Below are 23,021 nucleotides of genomic sequence, written 5' to 3' on the forward strand. Positions count from 1 at the left end.
TGGGGCAGTCAGAGGGTAATACATTCATGGAAGTGCAATTTAACCTTACTGAGAAGAAAATCACAAAAGGAAGGTAGCCCAACTAATTTTGCTTTTGTTTATGGTCATATATGAGAGACTAGGGTCTTCCTTTTTTTTTTTTTAATAAAAAGAACTACCTTTCTCCCTTCCTCTTTTTTTCTGATTCATGTATTACTCTCTTATCTCCACATCAGGGAAAGCACCCCAATTTTCCTGGCCTTAGGGAGACTATTAGAGTTTAATTGAAAATGTGGCTCACTCTTTCCCCACACACTCTTAATTACAGTTTCCCATATAATAAAGTTGCCCAACTTTTTCTTAACTGGCACCCTAGGTGAACTGCCATACTGGTGGTAAATTTATTTATTGCCAATTTTTCTTGCAACAAATGTCATGTTTCAAGGGATTTGTTCTAAGAATCCTGAAATGAGTTTTACATATCAGAGAGAGAATATTAGCCAAACATTTTTAATTCTTAGTTATATCACTGACTTTCTAATAACTATACAGTTGGTTTGAGTGATTTCATTCCCAGATCATGTAATTTATTTTAAAACATTTTACATAATGCAGAAAAACAGAATTTTAGGACTGTATATTTATTCTGGTGAATACATGTTAAATGTATTCTAGGTTTAGTCTCTACAAGTACATTCTTTAATGGTTTAGTGATTAACTGTGATTCTAATTCATTATACATAATGACAACATCTTAACTTGAGTTATCTTATATGTTCAGGTTAATATTTTTTGTTAATGAAAATTTAATTCAGTACATTTTATATTTATGAAATCTCTCTGCCTGGGATCTTTGTGTCTTCTAGTTATTACTATGTGATCTTTAATATGTAAATTAAACTTTAGGAATGCTGGCTATCACATTTTGGTTCTTCTCATTGCATTATAATATTGATAGAACAGTAATATTAATGACATGTAGAAGTTGGATTTTGAAACTAATCACCATCTACAAAAATTAGTATCTAATCGCTGTTGTAACTTTAAATTAATATCCAGGTAAACACAGATTCTATTATTATCATAATCTAGAATATAATAGGCCTATCTTGGCCAAAGGAAAAAATGACTTTAGAATAATCTAAATTTTTTTCTTAAAACGATATAGATCCTTGGCTTATAATTGTAATCTTTAGGTATCTTCAGAATCATTTGCTGTCATGAAAGTAGTGCAAGAGCCATTTGCTATAATGACAAGCTGCAAGTTTTGAGAACACTGTATGTCTAATTTTAAAAAACACAACAACAATTACAAACAAACAGAACTTGGCCTGTGGCTGTGTCCACTGGCAATATGGTTATTCTCTGATGAGATGCTTTGAGTTCTGGATACCATCCTTATCTGGTGTGGAGGTGTTGCTTTGGCAGCATATTATGGTAGAAAAGAAAAGCTATGGACTTGAGAGGCACACCAACCCAAATGTGAACTTGAGCTCTACCACTTTTGTACTAACAGGTTGGGCAAGTTACTTAACTTCCTTGGTAAAATGAAAATTATACTTTTCTAGGGATGCTATGAAGATGAAAGCACCCAAAGTGAGTTCTTGTTAAATGGCAGTAGTTGTATGAACAGTACAGTGTGGTGATGATGATGTTTTCATATTCTTTCAGGTGAAATAAAGGACAAAAATGTTCAGGTGGTGGAGCTCCCCATTGTGGACAGTCTTCATCCTCGTCCTCCATATTTACCCCTGGCTGTACCAGAAGACCTTGCAGATCGACTTGTTCGAGTTCATGGTGACCCTGCAGTGTGGTGGGTGTCGCAGTTTGTCAAATACTTGATCCGCCCACAACCTTGGCTGGAAAAGGAGATAGAAGAGGCCACCAAGAAGCTTGGCTTCAAACATCCAGTTATTGGGTGAGAATCTGATTTGTTCCTCATAAAGTGATATGGAGTAGCAGGTATATATATATATGTATATATATATACACACATATATATATACACCTTTACCATATATTGTGAACTTTACAATCTATAGTTTAATTTTCATTGCTCCACTCAAAAACAGGTTCTAAAGTTCACCTGAGGCCCCAGGGAGATTAGTCTTCCTTTTTTTACTTAGAATGACTGAGTCATCGTACTTTGTCACCCTTGTTTTATTTATTTATTTGACAAATGTATTAAGCCCATATTTCTGAAAATGGCTGTCTCTCCTGGGGAAACCAGCAGGATGTCATTTTATTGGGAATATTTTGGATATTATACATGATCGTGTCGTACCCCAACAGGCCATGAGATGAAACTGTCACAAGTATAGCTTTCCGATTGCACCTTATTCTTAGGCTTCATTAATTGCCAGGGGTGATTATTTTGCTTTTTTGATGTTCTGTTTTCTTTTCTGTCTTGGAACCTATTTTGAGAACAAGGATATCATTTGTACTGTAAGGTAATGCTAAAATTATTATTTAAAATGAATCTTGACCCACTTGGAAGTTACAGTGTATATATGTATTCAATCTGGTGCTTATGTTATGGGAGCTATATCAGGAAATCCTTGGAGTAAGAAATATCCAAAAGAGCATTTGCTGACAAACATGCGCTCCTATACACGCACATAAAAAGTTATGGGAAAAGGAGCTTTCTTGGGTCCTGATGCCAGATTTCACACCATGGGAAATGTTTTTTGCACAATGGAAAGAATACTGGACTGAGAGTTAGGTGACATGGGTAATACTCCTGACTTTTCTCTATTTCTGGGCCAAGTTACCTAATAGTAGTATTGGGTTTTGATTTTTCCATCTGTAAAACAGAGTACCTACTATACTTAAAATACCTGCCCTTAAAATGATGAATTTGATAATATTAGGATTAAAGAGGATTTTGGTTCTGTGGGGGGAAAATGCACTGTAAAATATTATCACCTTTCAGAGAGACTAATACTGAAAATAGACTTGTAGGCTAGCTATGGCATTCTGTTGCTTATGCTGTTTGTGATAAAGTAAGCTATTGATTAATATTAATACACTAGAGGCCTGGTGCACGAAACTCATGCAGGGGGTTGGGGGTTGTCCCTCAGCCCAGCCTGTACCCTCTCCAATCCGGGACCCCTCGGGGGATGTCTGACTGCAAGAGGGATGACTGGCAGTCGGACATCCCTCTCTCAATCCGGGACCACTGGCTCCTAACCACTCACCTACCTGCTTGCCTAATCACCCCTAACCACTCTGCCTGCCTGCCTGATCGCCCCTACCCCCTTTGCCTGCCAGCCTGATTGCCCCTAACTGCCCTCCCCTGCCGTCCTGATTTCTCTAACTGCCCTCCCATGCCAGCCTGATCACCCCTAACCACCTCTGGAGGACCAGATGACTGGAGGATGTCTGGTTGACCCGGTCTAATTAGCATATTACCCTTTTATTAGTATAGATTGCTGATTCACTCACTTATTTGCAAAACATGTATTGAATACCTGCTACTGTGGGGGACAGAGTTTAATGTTTTTTCAAATGGCTCCTTCTGGTTCATTTTAGCCTGTGGGATAAGAGACTTACATAACTGACATTATATGGAGTAGAACATGATAAATACCACAAGAGAAGTATTAAAGGACTTAAAAGAGGTCAGGGAAGGGAAATATACTTCCGTCTGGATCAGGAAAGGCTTCACAGCTGCAGTGTTTGAACTGGATCTTAAAGATGGAGAAAGATAACACTGTAATACTTAAATTACCAGAATACTTCCAACTGCATTACCTCATTGATCCTGTAACACAGTCCTGTGAAGTGGGCAGAGGTAATTATTTCAAAGGTGTGGAAAGAAAGGAAAGAAAATCTCTGCCAAAAGTTCCAGAACCTTAACTTTGGCTATCCTATAGTTTTACATACCAGAAAGCAACCCTTATTAATTTTCCACGGACCATCCACCAAATGGAGAGTTGGCCAAGTGTAGAAAATTGAAGTAGCACAGACAACTAAGTTATTTGCAAGTGAGGTGGTATGCTGTAATGAAAGAGGAGTGCACTAGGATTTAGGAATCTGAGGTCCCATCTAGCATCCACCACTAACAAATTTATGTGACTTTAGGTGACTTACTTGTTCATTATGGGCCTTCATTATTTGTCATTTGTTATAAACACTAGATTAGATGATATTTGTTTTTACTAACATAATACTAAACAGATTTTTGTGTCTACCTATCATTTATTCATTTTGTTTGTTGAATTGTGAATAAATAGAAGAGCTTGATATCTAATAGTGAAAATCAGGTACCAAATAACTTTTACTTTTGTGAAGACTGGGTTGAAATGCCTTATGTTTTTTTTTCAAATATATTTCTTTATTGAATTCAGAGAGGAAGGGAGAAAGGGAGAGAGATAGAAACATCAATGATGAGAGAGGATCATTGATTGGCTGCCTTCTGCATACCCCCTACTGGGGATCGAGCTTGCAACCCAGGCATGTGCCCTTGGCTGGAATCGAACCTGGGACCCATCAGTCCGCAGGCTAATGCTCTATCCACTGAGCCAAGCTGGCTAGGGCGAAATGCCTTATGTTATATGTGCTTACCAAAATGTCTTTAGAAGCATCAGTGTCCTTAACTGTCAGGTGAAAGAGTTAATTAAATGAAATTACTTCTATCCTTCACAGGTCTAACTTTGTGATTCTTCTGTAAAGATTTCATATGTTCCTCCATGAAAATATTGGTCCAGGCCTAATTTCAGAAGGACTGGGCGAATTGAGAAGATCGCTAGTGTAGTACTCTGTCACTGTCTCAGACACTCCGCTTCCTTTGATTCTTCTTTCTGTTACATCTCTCCTTTGTTTTTGTTTCTATTTTCATAATTCCCACCCCTCCTTCTTCCATTGTGTCTTAGTTTTCATATATATAGAAGTTACTGGCCCCTATTCCAAATGTTAAAGCTAACGAGACCAGCTGGTGTGGTTTAATGGTTGAGTGTGGACCTATGAGCCAGGAGATCATCTTTCAATCCCAGTCATGGCACATGCTCGGGTTGTGGGCTCAATTCCCAGTGGGGGCTGTATATAAGGCAGCGGATCAATGATTCTCTGTCATCATTGATGTTTCTATCTCTCCCTCTTCCTTTCTCTCTGAAATAAATAAAAACATATTTTTTAAAAAAGCTAAAGAAAGTATAAGGTGAAATCAGTATCAAATAGTGTTTCTTCTCATGAAAATTTTCACTGAAATTTAATGGAATTGTTCTTTTTGTCCCTCTTCGTCTCTTTGGAGCACAGTGAACAATTCCAATTTTCTGAGAGAAGCAGTGATTAAAAAGGATGTGGGAAGGAAAAGATGATAGAAATGTTCATATAATAGTATTCACATCTGGACTATAGCCTGGAAGGCAAAGGAAAGAATAGCCATGAAGATGCCAGAGTAACTTCAATGAAATCAAACCCCCACCCAGATTCATAATAAAAGCTAGCCTTTGCTTGACCTAAAGGGAAACAAGTCTCCCCTTTTCCTTTTCCCACATATGAATAGTGGTGTAACAATTTAGGGAGAGGAGGAATACAGAAAAGGCAAATTTCAGGAGAGTTGTAATTTATGAAAACAAGCTACGGTTACTATTGTTCTTATTTTCATTAAAATCGCTTTGAAAGCAGTAAGATGGTGAGAGAATACTGTGGAAGTCAATGTAGTCTTCAGTGCAGATGGTGTAAACCTCTGTGTCTCCAATTTTATAATTTTGGAGCCTTTCTTAAATAGAACAGATAAGCTAGATCAGTATCTGCTTGTGTTTGATGGAGTGTGAAAGACAGAAAAAGGAAATTCATTATGCCTACAACAAAAGGGCTGGAACAGCTCCATGAACTTAAAAATAGTAAGGAGCCTTCAAAGGTTTGCCTGCTTTGACTGTGCCATAGGAACAATGCATGCAAGGTCTGTGTTTTCTTCAGGCGACTTTAAATTCTATAAGTTGGCAGTTACAGAGTTACCAACAGGGTAAAATGAAGAAAAAGAAAACTTGGCATGAAAACGTTACAGACAATACATTTAATGTTCTATAAGAACAATTGTCATTTGTTGTCAAAAATCTTGTTATATCCAGTTTTTTTCTGGAAGGCTAATTGGCATTTTGTTGCCTAGTATGGAATACTAGGAATCTCCCACTTATTCCTGATATGCCAATTACTTTCTCTATAAGAAAGCATTCTTTAAAGACTTTACTTACTTTTTAAAATTCCCCTTGTATTATGTTAACATACAAATATATTTCAGATATATGTGTTTGAATTTTTTAATATTTATTTTATTTTTTGGATGGCAAAAAATGAAAGGAAGACTGATTTAAATGTTCATAATGCCACCATGAATAGGGGTGTAAAGTTGAGTACCCTAAGAGCACCCAGTGGGTCAGAGTATTAGCAGCAGAATCTGACTTTGTCCCTCTGCCTCCAGAGTCCATGTCAGACGCACAGACAAGGTGGGAACAGAAGCTGCCTTCCATCCCATTGAGGAGTACATGGTGCACGTTGAAGAACATTTTCAGCTTCTCGCTCGCAGGATGCAAGTGGATAAAAAAAGAGTGTATTTGGCCACAGATGACCCTTCTTTATTAAAGGAGGCAAAAACAAAGTAAGTTAGATGAAGTGGTGATTCTAGAGTGGGCCTCTTTTCAGTTGAAAGGAATCCTTAATTCCCATGACTTGTGATTCTTGTGATACTATTACTGACTATTGGGGTTTTTAAATTCAACACTGCACTTGTGTAACTTGTTAATATCATCAAAACAATTGTGAGGTGCCAGCAAAGTTACATTTCATTCTGAAGCCTCTTTTCTTAGCTTGTAGGCAGCGTCATCTCTCTGTGAACTCACATGACTTCTTTGTGTGCTTAGAAGAAGCATCAAACTTCCTGGTGTCTCTTCTTATAAAGGCACTAATTCCATTATGAGGATTCCACCCTAATGCCCTTATTTAACCCTAATTACCTCTCAAAGACCCTACCTCCAGATGCCGTCACACTGGAGGGTTATGGCTTAAACACGAATTCTGGTGGGAACACAAATATTCAGCCCATCACACTAACCAACCTTTACCAATAAAACACACAGGTACTTGCCTTTTTGCTCTCATATTTTCACTAACAATTACAGGCAACTGAAAACATAAGTAAGATATAAGTTTTCATCTTATAAAAATGTCTGGAATTTAGAAATTATATTAAAGAAACATAAAGAATCAAAAGGTAAGTTTCGTAAGTTCAGGAGAAGGACTACTAATATGTTTTGAAGAGTAACCATCATTTATTGAACTTGTCTATATTTTAGGCACTGTGCTAGGTGCTGGGCATCCATGATAAGCAAGGCACTCTCAAGGAATTTCCAGTCTAGGTGGGGAACAGACAATTGCTCTACAGAATGAGTAGTGCTATTACAGAATTAACAATGGGTGTTATGAAAACACATAAAGCACTGATCCTAATTTGGAATTTATTGTAGGATCTGGATGAACCTAGAGTTGGCCTTTATTTACTACCAATAAATATGGGATGCATTAAATATATGTGAAAGTAGGGAATGGGGAGAAGAAAACTGTAGTCTTAGCTCTGCTCAGATACCAAACATTCTGGGATGATTCTGAATTATGTTTACTTCAGTTCCATCAGTCTGAAAGCATTTTATTAATTATTGAAGTTATTTGACTATTTAATTAATTTATTTCTCAGTCCCTTTTTTATGTCACAAATTGGGGTTGGGAAGAAAAACAAATTTAAAATGAGGACTATAATGCAGGTGTTTCTCCAAATCATTAGATAATAATTTAAATCTTATTTCTACCTCCTAAGAATTCAGATTAACCTGATGTAAATTTTTTTTTTGTTAAGTCTCTATTGACTACACACACACACACTTATAAACAAGAATCAAGAAATTCACCAGCCAAGTATAAGCTAAGCCAAGTTATATAATTATAATTCTTACATAAGAATTAGAGATTAAATGAATGTTTGGGCACAAAACACAATAGAAAGTTTTCACAAGTACTTTTCCAATTTTATATCTAAACCTGTTAGAGAGAAGTAGAAATTGTTTACCATGCTCCTTCATTTTAAAATACCACACTGAATTTATAGCTTAGTTGAAAAAATATTAAAATATTAATTTTATCAACTCTTTTATTTGTTCTCAAATACATTAAAAGCTTTTTTTCTTTTTTCCTTGATTAACAAAATAATTCATGCTCATTAGAAAATATGGAAGTTGGTAATTATACAAGCAAGGAAAAAATAATGCCCACAATCCCATTACTCAGTGGTAGTAACTGCTTCAGTTTTGACATATTCCCTTCAGTCATGTTCATAGTTACACTATTTAGTTTATCACATTCTATATAATTTGAAATCTTTTTTGATTAATACAGCAATAGATGAATTATCTCAGGTCACTAAAAAAATTATTATAAATATCTTTTTTAATAACTACATAGCGACTCTATGCATAGTCCATTGCTTACTTGACCATTCCCCTAATATTGGAAAATTAGGTTATCCACATTTTTTTGATCTTATAAATAATGTTAGGAAATGTGCCTAAAATTATCCCCATTATTTTCTTAAGCTATATTTCTGGACTCAGAAGTATTTAGATAAAAGTATCTGCAAATCTTACAGCTTTGATCCATAACACCACATTATATTTTTACACCAAACAATGCTTGTACTGTATTACAGTTGGCAGTACTTAGATTATGGCAGTAGTAAAACTTGAATTTACTTTTTTTGGTCAGCAGCTAGTAACTCCTTTTCCCCTTACAGTCCAGGCAGCGATTCCTTCATATTCTATTACTAGAGGCCCAGTGCACGGAAATTCGTGCACTTAGGGGATCCCTCAGCCCAGCCTGCATCCTCACGCAGTCCAGGACCCCTTGAGAGATGTCCATCTGCCGGCTTAGGCCCGCTCTCAGGAGATCGGGCCTAAGCTGGCAGTCAGACATCCCTCTGGCAACCCAGAAGCCCTTAGGGGATGTCTGACTAACTGCTTAGGCCCGCTCCCATGAGGAGCGGGCCTAAGCAGTTAGTTGGACATCCTTAGCACTGCCACAGAGGCCAGAGAGGCTCCTGCCACTGCTGCTGTGCTGGCCAGCCATGAGCCGGCTTCTGGCTGAGTGGCGCTCCCCCTGTGGAAGCACACTGACCACCAAGGGGCGGCTCCTGCATTGAGCGTCTGCCCCCTGGTGGTCAGTGCACATCATAGCAACTGGTCGTTACTGGTCATTCTACCTTTAGGATCAATTTGCATATTACCCTTTTATTATATAGGAAAGGATAAACGTAGTAGCCTTTTATGCATATTTTTCTCTCCAAAAATCGTTTCATTTTCTGAGTCATGAAGAGGAGTATCTCCTTCTGTCTGGAGAAAGAGTTCAGAAAAGAAAATTTGATGTTAGTTAGCCCTTTGTTGGTGATGTAAAAATAAATTTTTATGAGGTAGAAGAAGAAAAAAATATTTTTCCTTGGCAACCTCTGCAACTTCACAATGGAAGAATTGCTCTGCTGACATGCTTGTGAACAAGTGAACAAGAGACAAAAAAGAAACATGTTTGTACAGAAAGTTCCATGCTCATTCATTATTGGAGATGCAAACTCTCCCTCCCATTTTTCGCTGTGTTTCTTTGTTTTGTTTTGTTTTTTCCACTCTCAGTATCCTTCATCAAGTGGATTACATATAGAGATAAAGCCTGAGGAACTTAGGCACCCTTTTGGTTTGGTTCCAGGTAGGGACCTTTAAGTTAAGAAGGGCATTAATGTTAGTGTCCCTTCTCAGTGAAAGGATCACTCTTTTGTTTCACTGAGCACCCAAACCATGCTGACAAAATCGGTCTTTATTCAAGGATAAAACCTTGCTGATGTACTTTAGCAATTCATCCTCTCCTCCACACTTCAGCCTTTTTATGTTTATTTATCACTGTTTCTGCCCCATGCTGGGGTATGGAGCTTTGCAGGAATAACATTAAAAGTTTTTTTGGTTGTTTTCTTTTTAGAATAAATGTGACAGTTCCTTCATCTCCCTGATTTGGAACTGAGGAGAGCAAAATGTCAAAAATAATGAGGCCAAATGTATCCAAACACTGAACACCAGTCTGAAACAGTGTTCAGAGACTTTACCTTTACAGTCGTTGTTAGAGGCAATGAGAGAAAGCTCCGTGGTGGCTGTGAAATCCAAAGCAGCTGTTAGGGGATTAGGAAAAAGTCCCAGGCATAGATAGCTCTCCCTTGTTCGTGTATTTATTCACAGTGTTGTGTGGAATGCTACGTGCTGTGATGCAAAGAAAAATTAGGCTTAGTCCCAATTGGGGGGAATACTGTGTGGAGACAGACAATAAAGTGACTCATAATGTTTCAGGATTTATAAATAAGAATTATTATTTTTCAACAAATAGTGATCCTCTGTTATATCCCAGATTGTCTTATAGGTGCTGAGAATAATAGAGTGAATGAAATATATCAAATGCCTCTGTTCAGTTAGGGATGATGGAGGTGGGGAATGAATGGATGCAGTCAGTAAATAAACAGTAAATATATGTTATGTGCAATGATAATAAGAGCCATGGAGAAAAATTAAGTAGGTAAAAGGGATACTGATCACCAAAGTTCATACTAATAAGGCTATATTTGAGCAGAGATCTAAAGGAAGTAAGGAATAAAACCAGATGGATGTCTGGGGAAAATGTTTAATAGTCACAAGCAATATGTATTGAGCATTCGCTACATGTCAGATACTCTTCTAAATAGTTTATATTGCTAAGTGTATTTACTCAATGCTTATGAAATATATGATGTAGGTATAATTATTATATCCTTTTCACGTAACTTCCCGAAGTTTACATTTCAACTCTGAAGATCTACTTCAGGCACTGAGAAAATGTATTCACTCTATATTAGAGTATAATTACACCTCTAATTCAGAATAGAATCATTTGAACATGTGGTAGACTTTTTAAAGACATCCTATTTTAATAGTTTTAAATATCCTATCTCAAGACAACTAAAATATTATTTGGGTGGACATCTACAAGAAATTTGCCTTCATAAATGTATTAGAATGGTTTACATTACTGTTATTGGTTAAGATGGTTCTTCAAGGATGATGGTTAGAGGATAAGTCTGAATTATCCCAAATTCTGAATTAAAATTTTTAATGAAATTTAATCATGATATTTATATTCTAAAGGAAAAGTTCAGTGACCAAATATGAAAACAGCTTGCAAAACTTCTTAGAGCTCACGCATTACAAAGAAAATAGGAGTCTTCTGTTTTCAACTCTTTCACGAATTGAGAAGGGACATTTTGATACATCAGTGTGTATTTTATATGGCATGCCAGTGACATTTAACATGCAGGGTACTCCAGAGTGGTTTCTGTCCCACTAGTGGATTCAAAGAAACTTCATTGACTATTCTTTTGAATGTTATCATTTTAAAGCTCTCTTTACTGTTAGAGAGGAACTCTGGGTCAAAGGAGCAGGTCTGCCTCCTGCTGATAGGATACTACCTTCTAATAGAATATTGTGATTTCAGTGACTATGTATCAATTTATTTCTTTTTCAGGTACCCCAGTTATGAATTTATTAGTGATAACTCTATCTCTTGGTCAGCTGGACTACACAATCGATACACGGAAAATTCACTTAGGGGTGTGATTCTGGATATACACTTTCTCTCCCAGGCAGACTTCCTAGTGTGTACTTTTTCATCCCAGGTAAGTGATAGTAGGGTATTTTTAAGAGGCCAGTACTTTTTGATCATATTAGGGTTAGGAACTTCTTGTTTTCTTGTTTGTTTATTAATCCTCAACCGAGGACATTTTTCCATTGATTTTCAGAGAGTGGGAGGGAGGGAAGAGACAGAGAGAGAAACATGGATGTGAGGGAGACATATCGATTGGTTGCCTCCCATACATGCTCCAACCAGGGCCAGGGATTGAGCCTGCAACTGAGGTACGTGCCCTTGACCGGAATCGAACCTGGGACCCTTCAGTCCGCAGGCTGATACTCTATCCACTGAATGAAACTGGCTAGGGCTTTTTTAAATGTTAGTTATCATGATTCTGGTGAAATTTTCCTAATATTTGCGAATTACCATTTTTGTGAAAGCATGAGAAGATTCCCCCAAAACATAGCTATTTAGGTGCACTGAATATTTAGTTGTTTGCAAGCAATGGTTGAATACATCTCTACTGAAGCCAGCTACTAGAGTTGTTTAAAGTGCTCGGCTTGTTCACAGCATTAAACAGAAACAGCAGGTAATTAAGCTTGCTTAATACTTTCTGATTTTGCACACAGTCAGTATTTAACCAGAACCCATCCATTTCTACTATCGATACACTGATACTAAGAGGCTTAAATGCCCAGCATTTTGTCTCAATTGCTTTATAGAACATAAGAAAGAGTAAATGTAATTCCTCTTCAAATCTTACTACATTTCCACCAAGCAAGAGACTGTACATTAAATTTAAGCAATACCATATTACAATCATGTTTTGAGAGTAATTGTTGTAGATAATTATGTGTTATGGGTTAGGTGTATCTGTTTTTATGAGTGGTACAAGCAGCCTCATATTTCCCAGTGGAATATCACCATAGCAATATTTATTGTGGATTTTATTCTGCTCTTTCATTTATGTGCATATTACTGGGTAGTTTATTCAAAATCTGCTAAACAACCATTTGTGCTCAGATTTATACTAGGCGTAGAGGGGATTCCAGAGGAAATGAAGATAAAATACTCACATGAAATAACTACCAAGAAATGTAAATTATGTAAGAATAATATATGCCTAAAAGCTTAGATGAAGTTGAGAAGAGAAAATGTGAAGAGGAAATCCACATCATTTTCATGTGAATATAAATAAATGGGCAGTTTTCTAATGTGTGACAATGCACATTGTCACAGTGGGATGGTGATATGATTGTTGGAAAGATACCTACCACAGCCAAGGCTATACGAGCTTCTTCAATATGGAATAGGAATACAACTTACTACCCAAAAAGACAGCTACACAGTACAGGAGTCACACAGGCAGCAATCCTAGTCAGGAGGAAAACTTCCTTGGCCTTCAGGTTCCCATGAAGCATCCACTGCTGATGTTTCTCCCTAATTAGGGTCACGATCCTGACTTTGATAAGCTCCCTTTTCTATTTTTGGTCTCTCTCAACTGTTTTCACAGTCTGACTATATGTCTGCCTGGTCAGCAGGTGCAAATAACTAGTAACAACCTCCACACATTTTTGAATGGGTATTCTTAGAATGTGTCAATCATTCTATGTACCACCTCCTCTGTGGGCCTAGACTGTGGACTTACCTAAGGTTTGTTCCTCTAGTCAAGGGTTTCTCCACCAGGGCACCCCTGGCATTTGGGGCCAGAAAAGTTGTCGTGAGGCACTGTCCTGTGCATTTTAGGATACTTTACAGCATCCCTGGCCAGTAGCACCTCCACCTCAATTGTGACAATCAAAAGTGTCTTCAGACATTACCCAATGTCCTGTGGGGGCAAAATCACCCTTGTTGAGAACCACTGCTCTAGTCATAAAGCTCTAAAATCCAATGAATATAGCCCAGCCCAGCCTGTGTGGTTCAGTGGTTGAGTGTCGACCTATGAACCAGGAGGTCACTGTTTAATTCCCAGTCAGGGTACATGCCGGGTTGCGGGCTCAATGCCCAGTAGGGGGCATGCAGGAGGCAGCCAATCAGTGATTCGCATCATTGATGCTTCTATCTCTCCCTTCCTCTCTGAAATCAATAGAATTATATTTTAAAAATGAATAAAAATAAAATGCAATAAATATATACATGTTTGAATATTACCAACTTTACGTGTCGGTAGGCCCTGAGATTCAGGGGAGGTGCTTGATGCTTTGCTTTCCTTCTTCCAGCATTAAAATCACCATGGGACAAAATTACTTACTTTCCCCCTTTGACACTTCCCTTTGTGACTCTTAAAAGCATTCTTGTGACACTCTTCAGTGTCTAATTCCAAGTCCACACGTAGCATAACTGGCCTCACTACATTCTGAGTCCGATTTTGGAAAGTGCAGTGGGAAAAAACAGATATTACTTTGCACACTAGAGATCCTCTTGGCCTTGTCTATTTTGACAAAAAAAAAAAAAAGGATATCTCAGCTGCTCTGAGAAAGCTTTGGAGACTCATGCAAACTCAGCTAGTTGTTCCTCAGGGATAAAATTCAGACTAATGGACCTTTCTTTCCTTTTTAATTGTTGTTTTTAATACAGTCATATCTGTGTTTTATTCTTTATCAGGATTTTTGTTCTTACCCATTACCTTATGCTTATTGGTGTTCTGAAAATGATATAATGCCATGTCAAAACAGAATGAAATAAAAGATACAAAATGTGGCCAGCCACTGCTTTGCAAACCAAAGGGTTTGCCTCATCAATCATGTTACCTATCAGGTATCAAACCTGAGTACTGATCAGATGAAAGCCTTCATTTACCTGCCACATGATTTGGACTTGTAAAACCCAGAGATGAAGCCTAGGGTGATTAAATGCAAACATCAACATTATAGTAATCCTTTCTAGCTTTTGCAGTAAATTGCCCCACTGTTAATATAGAGAAAAAATTTTAATTACTCAGAATGTTATATATGAAGCTTAAGGATTAAATTACCCCTTGTGGACTTGCATCTCCACTGCTGGCTGGTATTATGCACGGAGCAGTATTCATTCAACAGATAGTTATTGAGTGCCTATGTGGCAGACACTGCTCTAGGACTTATCCTAAGGCAGTTTAGTGTGTGGTTGAGAGCCAGAGAGAGTGCTAATTGTGGCTCTGCCAATTACTAGCTCCTTTTTTCTTTGCTTTGCCTTTTTTTTTTTAACTTTTTGGAAATTTACTTAATCTTTCTGTGGCTTAGTTTCTTCATCTATAAAATGAGAATAATAGTAGCCACCTTATATGGTTCTTGTGAGTTTTTGAGTTGAAAAAGATGCAAGCAAGCACACTATTAAAACAGTACCTGGACCATTATCAGTGCTCATTAACCTCAACTGCTATGATTATCACCAATATGAGAAGGATAAAGGGTCTTATATTGCTCCATCTCAATGTCTGAAATTTCTACCGTTCATTATTACTTTGGCTTAAGGAAATACGTGTCTTCCAGCAGACTAACATATCAACAATTATTGATATAGAACATAAACTGATCATTAGGATTATTTCCTCAAAAGAAGGCTTCTAGGGTATGGGACTGAGGGTAATGTTTTTATGAGTGAGATATTTAATAGTGGAGAGGAGGAAGTACATTAGAGTTCATTGCCACAGTGGGCCTTATGGTCATCCCAAGGTCAAGCAATACGAGTCATGCATTTCTGGCTAAAGATGATTGAAGAGTACCTGGACATGCCCTGAAAAGAAGACTCTCAGGTTTGCCCAAGGCCAGCCTGGCCTTATGTTTTATCTCTCTGGCGTTACAGTCCAAACATGGAGAACAGTGTCTATAAGAGAAAATATGCTTAGCAGTTAACTAGCATACACAGACAGCCTGTGTTCAAAACCTGAATCTACCACTTAATAATAGTGTAACCTTGGGCAAATTTCTTAATTGACCTTTGACATCTGTAAAATAAACATGATAGAATTGCATAGGGCTATTGAGGGGATTAAATTAGATAACACCTAAAAACACTATCTGACAGCAAAAACTCAGTAAATATTAGCCTCTATTATTGTTATTGTACTTTGCTATTATTAGAGCTGCTTTGTTTTAATTTTTTAGTTTCTTCCTTTCCAGAGTCTTCACTTGATTTTGCTTGTCCTCTGTGGGCCTTTGGCTGAATTTAAAGTTCAAGTTTTAAATCTTTTTAGCCTTATTTGTTATAGTCTCAGTATTCTACCAGTGTTTTCACTTGTACCATGACATTCCCAATATAAAATTAGTGTGTTGATGAAGTAGCAGGTTCGAATGGAAAGTCATTGTCTTGGTTCTGTGTCTAGTTCTATGTCTATTGGTACGGGGACAATAAAACTTCATTAACTGAGATAACTACAACTGGAGATTTAAGAAAATTTTACGTGAGTTGAGTTCTCTGTTCACAATGTATATTGGAAGAATTTTCTAAGCAAAATGATAGCATTCTCTCTTATTTCTTCACTATTCTTAGAAGAATTTCTGCAACCTATTTATGCTATAATAAATGTATTTATTAATTGCTTAAAATGTTATACTTTCATGAAGATAGTTATAGTTTAACTTAATAACCAAGCATTAAGCTCAAGGAATGATGCTCAGGTTGTGGAATTTCAGCTGACATCCATCCAGTGGGCATAATAGGTATTCTTTGGACAGGAATCTTTTAAGTAGCCTTAAATGCATCAGGTAGATGCATCTTCCCCAAAGACAAGTCCATCTTATTCCAGTCCTAGAATGCTGCTATCTACACAGCACACTTAAAACTATTTAGAATCGAAATGGTAGATAGGTTTCTCTCACTTGCCAGTGCTAATTGATTGTCAGTAATTACATGAATTTCTATTGAAAAGAGTCCGGAGGCCAAGTTCAAATTAGCAGAAAAGAGTATGTGATTGATTAACACTGAATGAAGGAAAGGGAGCAGCAGCATTTTTGTAAAGTATTTATAACCCTAATCCTAACCTTAAAGTCTTCAAGGGCACAAACTATGTCTTCCTCATTTTATACCACCAGTGCCCAACATGGAGTACTATGTGGTTCTTAATGAATGTTTATTAAAATTAACTGATTCACATTCTTAAAGTACTTTGCATTATATATTTTTTCTCCCAGAGACCTTAATTATAATCTTTTATGTTAAAAAACACAGATGCAAGCACAGAATGAAGAAAGACTTATGCTATATGCTATACCATCACTTGAGAGCAAATGGACTGAAAACTTGTGACTAGAATCCACTAGTTCTCATTCTCTCAGTTCTAGTCCTAGTCTAGTTCTGATCTGTTTGGCTAAGGGCTTTTAGATTGTTCTGATGGGGATCTTACATATACTAACTATTTTTTTAAAAATTATTTCCCAAGGTCTGTCGAGTCGCTTATGAAATCATGCAAACACTGCATCCTGATGCCTCTGCAAACTTCCATTCTTTGGATGACATCTACTATTTTGGGGGCCAAAATGCCCACAACCAGATTGCCATTTATCCTCACCAGCCTCGAACTGCAGATGAAATTCCCATGGAACCTGGAGATATCATTGGTGTGGCTGGAAATCATTGGGATGGCTATTCTAAAGGTGTCAACAGGAAACTGGGAAGGACGGGCTTGTATCCCTCCTACAAAGTCCGAGAGAAGATAGAGACAGTCAAGTACCCCACATATCCTGAAGCCGAGAAATAAAGCTTAAGATGGAGGAGAAGGACAACTAAACTCAGTTCAAACTATTTGAGCCAAACAGTAGATGAAGAAGGCCCTGTCCTAACAACACATGGTTGAATGAGTAGACACCCTCAGCATCAGGAGCAGCTGAGAACTGACAGATGTTTTGTTGGTGAAATTTCTCTTTAACAAGGGCTACAATGCCCAAAACCCCTGCACAGTCGAATAATGTACTCACATATAACATGCAAGCAGGTGGTTTTCGACTTTGCCTCTTCTTTCAAGATTATGTCTCCATGAGAAAAACACTGCCACATTGTAATTTAAGTGACACAGACATTTGTGTGAGACTTCAAACATGGTGCCTATCTCTGAGAGACCTGATGAGAAGACTTGAATAGCTCCCCGCTGTGGGGAGGTGGATTCTTAGCCAGTGGTGGTAATGCAACCACTGAATTCACTCCAGTCAGCAGATTCAGAATGAGAATGGATGTTCTTGTCTGGAATTTTTTTTAAGTAATTACATCAGTTCATCCACCTCATCTTTAATAAGTGAAGGAGATACATTGAAATAAAATATTCTCATTCCATTAGGAACTTTTGTAAAATGATGCCATGAACAGATTCTTTAGTACTCAATGTTTCTGGCCATTCTCTTTGATAACAAAAAATAAATTTTAAAAAGAAATTTTGTGAAGTTTCTAGAATTTTACATCATTGGAAGATGTGGTGGTCAGCTTTATAGTGGAAAATCTATGATAAAAGAGGAGTTTTATAGTTCTGCTGGGCTTTTTTTTTTTGGTTTTTTGGGCGTCTTTTGTTTTCTGTTGTTGATTGCGTGACTAATCTGGTCTTAGTTCAAAGAGTCATCGAGCCATTTTCACACTGAAAACAGTGTAATTGGTGCACATTACAAGGCTGCTAAGAACACTCCTTGGGAGCTTCCATTCTTTTAGTTTGGGCATTGTTTTTGTTTAATTCAGTGGTTCTCAACCTTCTGTCCCTTTAAATACAGTTCCTCATGTTGTGACCCAACCATAAAATTATTTTAGTTGCTACTTCATAACTGTAATGTTGCTACTGTTATGAATCGTAATGTAAATATCTGATATGCAGGATGGTCTTAGGTGACCCCTGTGAAAGGGTCGTTTGACCGCCAAAGGGGTCGCGACCCGCAGGTTGAGAACCGCTGGTTTAATTAAATAATCATACTGCTTGCCCTTAGAGGAACTGTCACCTCCATTTCCAAAACTAATAACTTCAGGTTTGTTGGTAATCTTTCTTACTGTAGCTCTTGTCACTTTTGTGTGTTGTGTCCTTTCCCTCCCCCCACCACACCCAAAAACCAATTTGTGCCCTTTTCTATCGTATCCTGCTTTTGAGAGTACCAGGAATCTTTGGGGTTGGCAAGCTGGCTCTGTTTCTGAAATCTAGTCTCACAAGATGTAGAATTCAGTTAACAAAGGAGAGAAGAACCAGTGTGAAACCCAAAATGGATTTAGGATTATCTCTTCCAAATACTTCTGTTTAGTAATTCCATTTTAGAATCACTTCCGAAGACAGGGCTCTGATGCTCTCTAAGTGTTCTGTATGAACATCACTTTTCTCCTTGTAAAAACACTTTCTATGTTCTGTAGGTTGCCTCCTTTACATGTCTGGCAGAGTATTTCATAGCATGTGCTCTACCTTCTGGGAAAGAAAAGAAAATAAAAGATCCCAATAAGAACTAGTAGCAGGCCTGGTGTTGAATATTAGGGATCCCAGACTGAAAAGCTCTGTCCTTCACATCCTCACCAAGTGAAAATACCTCTACACAAAATCTCTCCACCCGACTTCCCTAAATTCTCTCTCCGGTCAAGTCTCCCAACGAGCAACACTACCTATTGTGTCAGTAAGCAGTTTGCGATTTAGTTTTGGCACAAATAAAAGTCATTTGAAACAAACATCTCCAACTAAGAAGTACTTTTGAATATGAGTTATTTTCTAATTAGCATCTTACTTGTCATCTGAACATCAGTACAGTGGGTTACTGATAATAACTGCTTCATATTTCTCTGTATTATGATTATGTTGTGCGTTCTGTTGTATTTCTCTGAAGAGTACTGATGTTTGTTAGCAGGCATTTAATTTCATTGGACTCAAACTGTAAACTGTCTTGGGCAGCAGCTCAAATCTTAATTCAGTTTTTTTATCTTTAAGCTGGAATCTTTCCCACACACGTATGGTTCAGGGATCAGCCAGAGATGTGGGCAGACTTTATGCACAGAATTTGGGGTTCTCTTTCTTTGGCTTTCTTTCTTCTGAGGGTTCTCCCCTCACTTTTAGGAGCTGTGGTTGCTCTGCTTCTTCAAACAGCCTATCAGCCTAAAAGCCATAAAAATGGGAACTCATCTTGTGCCATTTCCTTCTTCAAAGTTTTAACCTCTCCAGAGTTCACCTGCTTTTTAGTTTAGTCACCAATGCCTTCAGGCAGTTTTTTTATTATTATTTTGTCAAGAGTCTATAGTTGTTATCATTGGGAGATCTGTTCACTTCCTGTGAGACACTTAAACTCTACCATACAGGAAAGTGAAACTCGGAGGCAGAGACTTAAAATGAAAAAGCGTAGTGGGGGCAGAGGAGCTTAGACCTATGACAGCCTTCGTTTAGACTCTGGCCTTAATAGCTAAGGAGCCAGTAGCTTCAAGCAGGAAGGAAAAGGAAGAAACGACTAAATTGTTAAATTTGCAGGTGTGGACAGGATGATGAGTACTACTGACCACATCATACTGACAAGCTCTTCTGAGTCACTTTTTTGCAAATCATCATGTACGTGATGATGATTCCTCCTTTACTTACTGCCATGTTGGAAGGGCTGACAGTTCCTCATCACCCTTGTACTTTCCTCATGAAAACCTGGTATTTAAAGACTGCATGGTTTTGAATTGAGTGACCAGTGCTGCATTAGGAAGGTTTGGATCTTTTCCTGGTTACAACAGCCTTACATTAAACCAAATTATTAGCCTGGACTCATTAAATGGAGGTACCAGAATTCTGTATATTAATGACAAAGCCATTACAAGAATGTCTTCCCAAGGGTTTCCTGGTCTTACCACTCAAGTCTGGTTTAGTACTGAGCTGGAAAGTTCATGCCTGTTGTGAAAGGGCTCTTAGCCCTAATTCTACATTCATGTCCCCAAATGTGAGAGACTGGTTGCTTCCCTCTCTGAGCTTTAGTTTTTTTCTATTATATAGAGCCTAGCCTGTTTCCTGAGTTCCTGCTTAATATCATTGAGGACACCAACAGACTCAGCTTCTGAGGGGGTTGGGGGTTAAAAAGAGAAAAAGCACCTGTGAAAATCTTTATTAAAGAGTATTATCATCATTTAGTTCTGAGAATATAATCACTTTATATTCAATAGGCAGGAAAAGTATTGGATCTAAATGGTGCATCTAGAAGAATCTCCTTGGCCTCAATGAGAATAAATTTCCTTATTCAAGGGGTAAGAGACAAGTCCTCTTTGACCATAGCCAGCAGCCTGATACTTCATTTGTGCTCCCGGGAGGCCACACAATAGCCAGGATCGATAAACCCAAACAGAATAGATGTTTTGGCGTGGGTTTTGATGAATCTTGGAACTTGCTGTAACACCTTAATTTATGCCAGAATACAGGCTCTGGGGGATTTTTTAAATGAATTGCCCAGAGGGAAGCACAAAGGAGAATTTGGCTCCATACTTACTGGTTCCTGGCAGCATCCGACCTCAGGAGAACATGGAGGGGTTGCTCCAGGATCCGTGGCAGGGCAAAGGCAGACCTGGACAGGTTCTTTGGCTTCAGCTGTCATTGACATTGTGCATGTTTGAGCACTTGCCCGTTGACAGTGTATTTATTTTAGGTTCTTTATATAAGACAGAATCTCTGACTCAGTACCTGTTCAACTATTCAGCCTTGCTCTCTCCAGTTCAGTTGCTACTTGCTTTCTGCTCTCATCCTTAAATAAGACAATCTTGATTTTGTATCCCCACTACCTTTATAGAGTATGATCTCATGTGAATGGTTCCCTGTTACTATTCCATTCCTCATGCAGCTGCCAATCCTAGGTACTTGCACAGACTATAGTTTGGCTATTGGCATCTCCTAGATATAAAAGAAACCAACTATCTCCTTGGACAGTTTTAGGTAAGATATTCCTGGAAGCTATGATAGTGAAGCTATGATACTGTGTGTTCTTGGCTGTTTAAACTGAAGATTTCAAAGATTTTTACAAATCAATGTCACTACACTCAAGGGGAGCATAGCTAGGGCATCCTTTGTGTGAAACTATGTCAATCTGAACAGCAATGTATTGAAGGCTATGGCCACAGCCATTTGACATTTGGGAAGAAAGCCAGGAAGAGAGTTCACTCCTACTGACCTCCTGTCATCTGTAACTGTTCTCTCTAACCTCTCCCCCGAGTCAATGTCCCATGGAGTCTATTGTTCCCTAACTGCCTGTGTGGGTAGGGAAAAGGCCATTAACAAAGGAGAAAGCCTCATGTTTGCTCATAACCCAGCTGGGTCTGAGGGCATCTGTGGAGGCTGGGAATGTGCAGTGCTTTGTAGGGAGAGCACAGATAGTTTAGACTGTGGGTGTGCTCAGCAGCCTGAGGAATGCTGGGATTTTGAGTTTCTGGCTATTTTTACCTTCCCTAGTGGATTGCAGCCCCTTGGGATTTCTGGCCCAGCAAAGGGAATGCAGGGGAGTCAGTACAAAAGCAGAAGACCTAGTTCTCAGTTTTGTGTCTCCTTGTCATAGTGCCTATAGGCAGGTAATGTCCCTGTGTCTCAAATTCTCAAGGGAAAGATCAGCAGTACTCACTGAAGATCACTGAAGTCAGATTGAGAACACATGGCCTGATTTTGACTGCTATTCAATGTAGACAGGTCAAATAGTGTTTCAGAGCTCTAATTTCTTCATCCGTGGAATGAAATGGTTGGATGTAATCAGGATTTGTAAATAATGTCTGGTTGGGTTTCACATATCTAAATAGGGTAGCTACTAGGCCTTGGCTGATTTTTATTCTAAAGACATAATGTGGTCAGATCTTTGTTTTTTAAGGTGAGCAAAATCTATTTTTATGCCATATCTTCAGATTTTTAAATATTAGTTAATTCAAAAAGGTAACAAGGGGAGGCAAATAAGACACATGTGGCTACTTTTGGTCTGTGGTCTATTAGTTTACAACCCCTGGACTAGATCTAGAAGGTTCTTTTCTAACCTCAAGATTCTGACTCTGAAAAGGATTGGTGGGGTGGGTAACCCCTGTCCCCTGTACAGTGCTTTCGAATTCAGTTGCTGCATGTGTCCCAATTCTTTGGAAATGTTTGCTTAGCTGGCTCTCATCCTTGGGCTCAGAAGTAACTTATATGCTGAAGGACAGCAGAGCTGTGATTGTTCATACCCTGGCCCCTCTCAAACTTGGCCTTGAGGATCCAAAGTGGCTCTTGTTTCAACTGGCCTAACCATCGATCTTGATTTCCTACACTCAGACTCACAGTCTGGTGATGACTCAACAGGCCACAAATTGAGGTGCCCCCCTTAGGGAGTTTACTGCTGTTTTTCTCCATTGCACCCAAATATTATGACATCAAGTATGCTCAAGTCTCTGGCTCTCAGTGAGAGAGTGATATCAGGACGCTTGGTGGTCTGTAAGAAAGCATGGTGAACTCTGAAGTGCTGAATTAT

At 38.2% G+C, this 23,021-nt stretch overlaps 1 protein-coding gene across 6 annotated transcripts in view; it reads left to right on the forward strand.

Annotated features, from left to right (window-relative positions):
• The window catches only part of FUT8 (fucosyltransferase 8), a 221,624-nt gene extending 203,622 nt beyond the window's left edge, over positions 1–18,002 (forward strand). For all 6 annotated transcript variants that reach the window (XM_014457787.2, XM_006090977.3, XM_023755817.1 and 3 more), the window contains 4 exons: positions 1,651–1,897; positions 6,404–6,580; positions 11,554–11,704; positions 17,018–18,002. In XM_014457787.2, coding sequence (XP_014313273.1) covers positions 1,651–1,897; positions 6,404–6,580; positions 11,554–11,704; positions 17,018–17,335 — 893 coding nt within the window. In that variant the 3' untranslated portion in view covers positions 17,336–18,002. The remainder of the gene's footprint in view (positions 1–1,650; positions 1,898–6,403; positions 6,581–11,553; positions 11,705–17,017) is intronic.
• The last annotated feature ends 5,019 nt before the right edge of the window (positions 18,003–23,021 follow it).

The sequence above is a fragment of the Myotis lucifugus genome, unplaced genomic scaffold, assembly GCF_000147115.1.
Source record: "Myotis lucifugus unplaced genomic scaffold, Myoluc2.0 scaffold_85, whole genome shotgun sequence".
Lineage (NCBI taxonomy): Eukaryota > Metazoa > Chordata > Mammalia > Chiroptera > Vespertilionidae > Myotis > Myotis lucifugus.